The 10,072-nt window shown below is 41.9% G+C and overlaps 1 protein-coding gene across 1 annotated transcript; it reads right to left on the reverse strand.

The window, feature by feature from the left end:
* Positions 1-3,608: 3,608 nt before the first annotated feature.
* Positions 3,609-9,784, reverse strand: rhoub (ras homolog family member Ub). Its single transcript, XM_063493736.1, has 3 exons — positions 9,347-9,784; positions 7,314-7,372; positions 3,609-5,736 (listed from the first exon to the last, which is right to left on the reverse strand). Exons 1-3 carry the CDS (start codon positions 9,543-9,545, stop codon positions 5,281-5,283), a joined length of 714 nt encoding a protein of 237 aa, XP_063349806.1. The 5' UTR covers positions 9,546-9,784; the 3' UTR covers positions 3,609-5,280.
* Positions 9,785-10,072: the final 288 nt, after the last annotated feature.

A 10,072-nucleotide genomic window follows, 5' to 3' on the forward strand; every position in this document is an offset into this window, starting at 1 on the left:
TAAAACTTCCTCTTCAACTAGAGGTACAGTGATGAGAACGTCTTTGCAGTCCTTTGTCACAATCACATAAACACCTAACACTTTTAGTCTTGTGAACATATGAGGACAAGTCACTGAAATAACTGAGGTCTAAAAATGATTTCTGTCAAGAATAATGAACTGTACTCAATCAATATCTTTTAATCGGGCCACAGACATATTGCATCGCATTACACAAGCTTGGGCAACAGTTAATCCTAAAGACAATGTACAAAGTGGACCACAGTCCACATTGTTGAACCCCTTCTCAACCCACAGACCCGATTAACATGGTTAATGTCTTTCAGTAATCCCACCCCGTGGGCTGAGCTCCAGTCATTATGCTGGCAATTGTGTGTGTGGGGTACCACAGAAATCCTTCATCAACTTAAAGACATCAGAACTGATTACTGATCTACTCTTTCATGTGGAGTCAGAGTTCAGTTGTTACCTAAATGGTTCTTAGAAGTTATGTAAGGAGGTGTGCTCACGGGGTTGTAAAGTTCAGTAACCTTTTGAGGTTGTTACAGCTGAAGGAGGCTACAGCTGACTGGGCCACCCATTTCACACCATTAGCTCACCCAGTGTTGGTTTGACAGAAAGCTGAAAGTTTCAATTTCCATGAAGAAGAGCTGCTAGCAGGAACCATTAAGTAATCATACTCTGTATTTGAGGAGTTCAATGGCATAAAAAATTTGCGCTGATTAGGCTCTTTCTGATTTTTTTTTTAAAAATGTCTAGAAGGAGTGGTTTGACAGTATAGGACAGTATACTCTCTTGCCAAGCCAGAAGAGAAGATTGTTACAACTCTCATCATCGTCTATCCAACATGATGCTGAGTTAGCACAGCTTAGCATGAAAGCAGGAAATAGCTACTCTCTACTTTACTCTGTTAGAGTTGAATAGTATACATTGCTACTAATCAAACTTAAGCGTAAAGGTAATGTTAGCATGCTAGGTTAAGTCAAAAATCTTCTGCGTCCTCTTAAACGGACCCATGCCAAACCCATGCTTTGAAGCTTTGTGGCAGAGTTTTCTTTGGTTTCAGTTTACTTTGATATTATTACTATTATGAAATTTCACAAACTCACTAGTTGCAATGTTGGCATCCTATTAAAGCATTTCATCGAGCTCTTTATAGCAACAGACTCTTGCACCAGTGTTTGTGCCTGATTTTGTACACCTGTATCAATGGGACTAAGATCTACTGAATTCAAAGAATATAAGTGCTATGGCCTATTCCTTTTATCCATATACTATAGCTCTAAAAGCTTGCTAATCTCATCTAAATTTGACTAATTCTTATATAGCATTTTTCTACTCTCACGAAGTACTCAAAGCGCTGTATACAACATCCCACATTCACTGTCTCTAAAATGAGTGCATTTCTAATGACATCCATACTCCGATGGATGCATTGGAGAGAAACTTGGGTTAGTATCTTGCCCAAGGATACTTGAAATGCAGACTGGAGGAGCCAGGGATCAAACCACCGAACTTCCGATCAGTAGGTGACCTGCTCTACCTCCTGAGCTACAGCCACCCGCTGACTAACACTGCACAGTCTCTTTCAGTTGCTAAATAAAATTAAGTATGTCCTGAAGTTTAATTAGTGTCAAAGTTTTGTCAAAAGCTTTTTTCAGGTGAACGTGGGATCATGAAAAGACAGAATAAGACACTTTGAGGTGGTCGGTGAAGAACGGGGCATTTTTGACTTTCTCATGTCTGTATGGAAAACAGGGTGAGGGGTAGATTAGACTTAGAAAATGATGGACACTGCATGCTCATATACGGCAGTTAATTGTCAATCACAAGCTAAGCCATTGTGAAGCAAACTCTGTTTTATCCTCCTTTTTAGTCATTTAAAAAATTAACAAGTTATCTTAAAAAAGACCTAAAAATTGAGACCACATAGAGTTTACTCAGGTCACTGATCTGACTTTTGCACAACTAGATGTCTCTTTGCTCCCAGAGGAATCTTGACTTGCTGATCATGAAAGCGAATACAGATTAAAGGCACTTTTGCACTGGCATGACCTTTTATTCCCAGAGGCAATGTCCATCTTTTTATACAATCTGCACTTAGACACATCACCATGGTGTTTTACAGTTGTAGTTATGGCCATGTTCCCATTAACATTTGTAGTTACCCTCTACAGATTAATAAAGGCATTCAAGAGAAACTGAGCAGCTTTTTTGGACTGAACCCAATATTTGCCATAGTGGGAGAAATCTGATTGAGCAACGAATGTTAGTTTGACTTCTTTAACCAGTGACCATGAATGGGCTCCATTGCATGCACAGATTATCAGTGAATGATAATATTTTGTGAGTTCCACATGACTTCCATAATCTTCATGGGTTTGGCTCATTGACGTAATCTTTTTGTTTACATTTTGTAACACAAATCCCCCCACATATGTTCATACTGAGCTCTTCTGGTTTACGCAGTAAAATACGTATTGACCCAAAGACAGCTTTAGGTTTAGCATTGCAGTCTAAATTAGCAGATTTGGACATTCTCACAGTGAAACTTGAGCGATGCGTAGAGCCCACTGCTATGATGTTTCCTGACTGTTAGCTTCATCATTGACCTCTCAGGATTCCCGCTGCAGACAATAACCTGTACTTCCAGCAGGCAGGTAGATATTACAGTCAAACACACAAGCCACGATGCTAAATCACAGGACATTTCACAAGACAGCTGCCTTGCTGAGACACAACAATGGGGTTTCATGCTAAAATATTGGTGGAAAGTGGAGCCGTGCTAACTATCATAATTAGACCACTTGGCATCACTCCTGCTTTAGTTTCACTCATTCTGAGGCCGGACAGCATACTCATCTGCAGCCTGCCAGACGACACAGACTCTCTTTTTAGTCACCTACCCTATCATTAGCGTTTCTAAACAAGTACAAGATACCTACCTAACCATCCTTCTCTGCCATTGTTGTAGTGTGGTGTAGACACCCAGCTATACATGGCAGGAAAGGGCTATTTTAGTCAATTATAATCATCTGATCCTGCAAAGTTAAAAGTCTTGGTTCCCGACAAAACCTCTGAGGTTTCTGAATCTTTGAGGCGTTTTCCAACAAAAATGAAGTTTTAGAGAGAACTGCTTACCTATGCAGAATAAATGACTGGTGATAGAACATGCAGCAGTTCTTCACTGTTGTTTTTTGTCAGGTTATCTCATGGTTAATGATCACTTACTGTATATTACTTTTACAGTGCTATAAGGTAATTTGAGTCAACTACATCTGGTGTAATGATTCTTAATTGAGATCCGACTGATAAGAACAGTGAAAATGCTATAAAGGGGACTAGAGAGGGGATATTTTACTTTTGAAACGATAGAGGACACACACATAGAGTTGTGTATGTTGTTCTGATCCTCATTGTGGCAAACAAATAAAACCCTGTGTGCAAACCTCTACATTTGGATTAAATTTCTCTTTTAGGACATATGAGATCCACGAAAACGTCTATTCATACTCTGTAGTAACCACTAACCTCAGAAACATTCCCCTGCCCTCTACCACGTGACCACGTAACACAGCTCCACAGAAGAGTCAACGACAAAAGCAGGTTAAATATTTCACATTTTATTTAGTTCCACTCATAAAACCCAAAGAACTTCTCTCATGGCAGAATCAGACACAAACTGAAACAATCATACGGAGCCCATTTAGAGTTGGGACAGCACAGACAAAGACCGAGTCACTTATACTGTATCTGTACAAGCAGATTTATCCTGATGACATTACAAACATCAAATGATCACTATGTAACATACATAATGGCGTGTGAGATCTCATACATCTGCTGTGTATTGCTGTTGATCAGTTATTGGCCCAGAAGGAACAGATAAATAGACAGATGAATGAAAGGCTTCTGAAAAATAAGAAGCAAACACAGAATCAGTCTCTTTGGCGATTTCACCTCATTTACTGCATAATCTCAAAAGTGGAGAGAGTTCTGTTTTATACTGACTGACAACGAAAGACCCTGTGATCATCCAAAGCAGTGAGCGGAGCAGCTAAGAGCCTTTACCTGCTTGGATCCTACTTTTGAAGAAGGATTTCCACTCTTTCACTGGTCCAAAGACCATTGCATGGCCAGAATTCAGTGATGTGCTTGAAATGTGGATAATACGACCAAGGTACAGTGGTATAACCCATGTATTGCTGCAACATTGTAACAGTAACAAAATGTTATGAAGTCGAACTGGCTTTAACATTTCGGAATCAGTCAAAGTGAAAACCGATATTGCTAAATCTTCCTTAAACCTACAGCAGAGATGTGTTCTCCAGATTGTGTTGGTTGGATGATGATGATGATGATGATGATCGGTATTTGATCTTTGCCATTAATATTTTGCAAAATCAATCTATTGGTAAAGGAGCTTAATGGCCAATTAACAGCTGTGACAAAACTACAACAGCCTGTAGCATAACATACACAATTCAAAACGGTCATATACATCCTGGAGATGTCGTCATCATTCCATAAAAAAAAATTATACTCATATACATTTGATTGTAAATTTTTAAAAGGATGAGTTAAATCTGATAAACTACAGAGTCTATTTTTAGAAGCTATTTGACTCGCAGATGCCTCTTATTTAGGAAAAAGTGCAGGGCTTGCAATGTTTAAATTTAGCTTTTAGGCGGAGCAGTTCACGTTTTGAATTCAATAAAACAAAATTGAAAGGAAAATCTGGAAAAAAATCTATCACAAGTCATGAAATCTGAGTTACAGTGTAGATCAAATGAAATAATATACTTTGATAAAGAAATGAACCAAATCATAAAAAAGAAAGAGTATATTTTTAATATGCGATATCATCACCTTAACGACCCCCAAGTCAGCTGGAATTCCTTTGGACAAGTTCTGTATGATATGCAGTCCCATGAGCCGTAACACTTTCCTGGTGCCATAATTTTTGGTTCCATGATGGTCACAGTCACATTTTACATACTGGCTCTGAAGAGCAGACAGTGGTTACAACCTTATACTGTCTCTTAGGCATCAACATAGGGTCTTTTCTGGTCAAAATAAAACCATCAAATCCCCAAACAGCCATATAGCTTAGCCAGGTGCCCCTGCTGAACTGTTGCTCCATCGAATTAAAGTCACAGTAGGTCGTTTGAGGCCGTCCATGTGAAAGTAACAAGGAGTCCTTACATCCAACTCAGCACTCCCAAATACGTCAGCAGTTCCAGTTTTACATCAGTTACAGAAATATTATCTCCTTCTCCCCTACTGGACGCACACATATTTCTTCCACCAGGACTTGGAGAGCATCTTCATCTTATCCGCTGTGCTGCGGACTTTCCTCTCCCGCCGCGCTCTCCTATCAGACTGTCGCAGTCCCACAGAGATGGCCACATCAAACACCTCCTTCAGATTCTTTTGTGTCAGTGCCGAGCACTCAACGTACGTCACAGCCCCGACTTTTTCCGCCAGCGCTCTGGCATCTTCCTCCGGCACCGGCCTCTCCCTCCTTCTTGCCAACTCGATTAGCACTTTGACGTCCTCCCGCAGGTCGCACTGCGTCCCTACGAGGATGATGGGCGTGAGGGGGCAGCGGCGGCGGATTTCGGGGACCCACTTCTCCCAGACGTTTTGAAAGGAAGCGGGGCTGACCACGCTGAAGCAGAGCAACAGGGCATCTGTCCGACTGTAGCAGAAGTGGCGGAGTTTGTCGAACTCGTCCTGATGGAGAAGAACAACGAGAGAAATTTTATTTTATATATATTTTTTTAACATATGTCTGGTTCAGAGTCTTTATTTTGATTTGAGCCACCTCCCTTCAGTCTGACCACACACGGATGCACTTGAACACACTCAGGGACTGTAACATCACATCACAGGAAAGGGAGTGGTGCCAGTAACTGTTAAATAACAAACCGTCTCGATAGTGTTTATATTGCGCTAATATTCAGAACAGACAAATCCTGCCCACACATTTATACCATTTGCAGTAAATCTCTTAAATTGACACTTTGGAGCCACACAGCTTTAACTTACATGGGCCTCCCACATCCTTGAGTACACAGATTAAGGTTGGCAGTAACTTGACTCAGACCTCTCCTTTTTTTCCGTTTAACTCCATCCTTTCCAGCACATATCTCCTAATCCTTATTTGACTAAACAATGCTGCAAGCCCGCTCTCTGCCCTTTAAAACACAATTAAAATGTGCAGAAAAAAAAATCAGTAGTTTCCACATGTGGATTTGAGGCCCAGCACATGCTGCTTTTGAGTTTGACACACACAAGGTCTGGCTGCGCTTTGCGATCTGATGACGTAGGCCCATCTGCAGAATATACACACACGTATCAACATCTCTGAGTGAGGAGCGACGTTGTTTATCAGCCCTGGAAGTGTCTGCTATCATCTTTTTCCAGACCCTCTGTGTCTTTCCATCTCTCCTCGCTCTCTCCCCTCTCATCTCAACGTTTTTGGCACACCCGACCAGTCTCTGGTTCAAGCTCTTCCCCCACCCTCGTATAGAATTGCATCACTACAGTAAGTGTTTGTAGACTTTTATCTAGTTGAATTTGCCCCAGCTTGTCTGCGTGCGGATGCGTCTGCGTGTATGTGTGTGCAGATTTAACGCCGTGAACAGCTCAGAACATGCTGTGAGGTTTTACACGTATTAGGGGTTTACTCAAATGCCTCATTCCACTTTATAGCCAAACTGTCTTTGATTCTATGCAGAACTGGCAGTGCCCTCGCAGCGGCTGTGAATGTCAAATATGCTGCTCCCAGGGCAGGGTTTGACTGTAGTGGGTTATGAAACAACCACCCAATGCCCCAGAGAAACAGAAACACTGTTTCACAACAAGTTTTTTCCAAGATTGGCCTATCAACATAATAATGAGTCAATAAATTTACCTGGCAAGCTCTGTGTGGCACAGTGTCATTCACCTTAGTAACTGACAGAAAACAGTTCACAACTAATTATAATTTTATAACCAAATGACGTTTAACCGATTATTTGTTCCATCGTTTCAGTGCCTCAAATATAGTGAGGATGACTGCAAATGTACTCAAGATTTTTTTTTTAAATGTCTTTTTAAACATTAGGAGCATGCAAGGACCCTAATATGTGCTATTAAAAACTATTCCTGCATAACTCTGCATATGACACTGCAACCAAGCAACGGCGACAAATCAACCAACATGTGAGAGTTATGTTGAGCAAAGGCCGAGAAGCATGCAGGCACTGTATGTCAATGACCTGCGTAGAGTGCGAGTGGTAATGCAATGTGTTTGTGTGCAAACTCACCTGTCCCGCAGTGTCACACAACTGTAGTCTGACTGGGCTCCCATCCACCTGAACCACAGCTGCAGATACAGAAACAGACAGAAAGAAAACAAAGTGAGTCACAGGTGACAGTATGAGTTTTAAGGCTTTGTATGTACCCCCACCTGACACTTGAGTTAATGCACACACACACAGCTACTAACCGCAACACTCTCAGCAATAAACAAAACCCTTACAGTTTAAAAAACAAAAAAGACTCCCCGCTGCCGCCTGCTCTGCTCTTCCAGCTCGCAAATGGCCTTGCTCTGTCTTGCCCACCCACTCTGCAAGTTACTGTTCAGACCGTAACACTTTACTGTCGCTCAGACCGCTCGGTGGGCTTTGTTCTGTGCTGTGTTTTGGTAGAGGCCAGTCCAAGGTTGTCTGATGGTGTGTCTATGTGTGTGTGCATGGGGGTAAAAACAAAGCAGATTTTGTTTATTTAGTGACTTTCTTCCAATAGGCCTCATTTCCAGATTGGAAAAGAGAGTGAGTCATCTCACAGTGAGTTTCATTACAGGGCCATTTATTCTTTTCAGAAAACTGAACACAACGCAGAGCAGCAGGCACATGGAAACATTTACAATAGGCCTGGAGCGTGTGGTTGGTCATACCACCTGATCAAAGGGTTTTGCTGGAACTATTCATATAGGAGGACAGCCGTCAGAACACCCTGCTTTCACAGAGGCGGGTGGGGGGGGAAGCGCGGGAGGACACAGAAGAAGGAACATAAGAGAGATGCCATTGGGTAATCATTTCCTAATACCTGACATATGATACTCCTTTGATTTTCTCATCCAAAACTCCTTATTGTCCAGTCTCCTAGCCTCCCGCTTCTCCAAGTCTCTGCCACCTGTGGCATTGTGTAACTGCTCAGAAATCAGCTTTCAAGGGAACGCTCTGATTCCAGGCATTGAAAAATGACATCACTATTAAGGGCCCCAACTGCACAATCACTCTCTGTCAGGCTAGGGAGAAAGACAATCTCTGCCTCAGAGCTACTGCAACAGATGTGCCCGTTTCAGTATAGAAGAGAGGCCTTGCGGGTCAAGGCTGACAACAATAGGCAGAGTTGTGCAATCCAAAACCCGTGAACCAGTGAACCAACCTCTGTTCTGTATGGAAGAGTTGAGCCAGCACTTGTCTAAGGGCGGTGTGTGTTCTCCAAGAGTGTTTTATGAGATTTGGGTTGGCCAAGTTGTTCCTTTTAATGCTTATCAAGAGTAATGTCAGGGAATTAGCTATGATTAATGACAAAAATTATTAAGTTTACAAGTTTTTTCACAGCCAGTCGTTTTCTTTTTAAATAAAAATGTTAGATTTTGAAAAGGAAAAATACCAAAATCTTTTTGTATATAAATCACTGTATAATCCTGCACGAAAAAGCAAAACAGCTCCTATGTTGCTCTGGAATTGTATTTCAAATGGTATGTCTAAATAACAGATGTGATCACACGTCAATAAAAGCGATCAACAGGTCACCGTGTATTTTTTTCTATTCCAACACTGTTCGGGTTCAAACACCACCTTCAAAGGATTTTTGTTTTTCTTCTCTTACATCGCAAAAGCTTCCAGGGATTAGTGAGACAGTTTGGAAAGTGGAACAGCGCCAAATGGAAACCCAGCTACACCGGGGAGGATACTTCATCCACATTAATTACCGCTGATGGAGGACAAGATAGCAGGAAACACAAAGACATCTATCAGTCCTTAACATCTGAATAATAGAGGGACACTGGGGAATACAGGCGGGGCGAAGTTGATCTCTAAAACAAGCAAGAGTTGAAAAGGTATCCTGTGGAAAATGGGTGATACTGACAGGTGGATGGAAACCAACAGATTTTTCTATAGGAGGGTTTTTTAAAGTGTCATAAGTTTTATTAAGTTTATGCACCTCATTTAAATAAACTGGACATGTTCAGCTATGACAGGTGATACACATACATGGTCTGCCTGTGCATTTGCAACATTTCTAAAATCTGGAATAATACGAATAAAATAATATGTCTGTTTACCCGAGAAGTCATCAAATGCAGTAGGGACGTATTTCGTCGGGTATCCATTCGTGGTGTAGCTGACCACCAGACTGGTTTTTCCCACCGCTCCATCGCCCAGCAGGACGCACTTCAGCAGCCGCTCCTGCGCCTGTCCTGGCCGGGTAGGTTTGGGTTTATGAGGAGGCACTGGAGGGGCCATGGTCCTACCGTAATCCATTCTGAGTGGAGGTGCCTTTCAGTCAGCCAGCTCTGCACCGCGATCTCCTCGATGGACCGGTGAAACACCCACCATAAGAACAGGTTCTTTCCTCCTTTGCAGTTTTTCTTCCCCCCAAACGGTTATGATCGCAAACGGAGCTCGTGCGTAAAACCTCTCCTCCTGTGCGCGCTGTCAAATCCAGTACGGGAAGTTGTCGTCCAGTACTGCACCGCTGAGCACTGCAGTTTTACCAGGCGAGGGAGGATCCAAAGCGTTTTTTGTGTGTGTTTTAGGATTAATTTGACTAATCCCACCTACTTTTTCTCATTGGCTCCGCCCAGCAACGTGGGAGTGTGAATCCAAGTGTTCTTTGAAGAAAAGAACATTACCCTTATTAAACTGTTTGGGGAAAATTAGAAAACAAGAGGGACGATCCTGTGTTTTTATTATTATTATCAATCTTTCCTTTCAATATATTATTGTGTAGTTTACTCGTTTAACCTGTTACACACTGCGTTGCTATGGGCTTAATGTTTGACCTCTTA

The sequence above is a fragment of the Pelmatolapia mariae genome, linkage group LG14 (assembly GCF_036321145.2).
Source record: "Pelmatolapia mariae isolate MD_Pm_ZW linkage group LG14, Pm_UMD_F_2, whole genome shotgun sequence".
In the NCBI taxonomy this organism is placed as follows: Eukaryota; Metazoa; Chordata; class Actinopteri; order Cichliformes; family Cichlidae; genus Pelmatolapia; species Pelmatolapia mariae.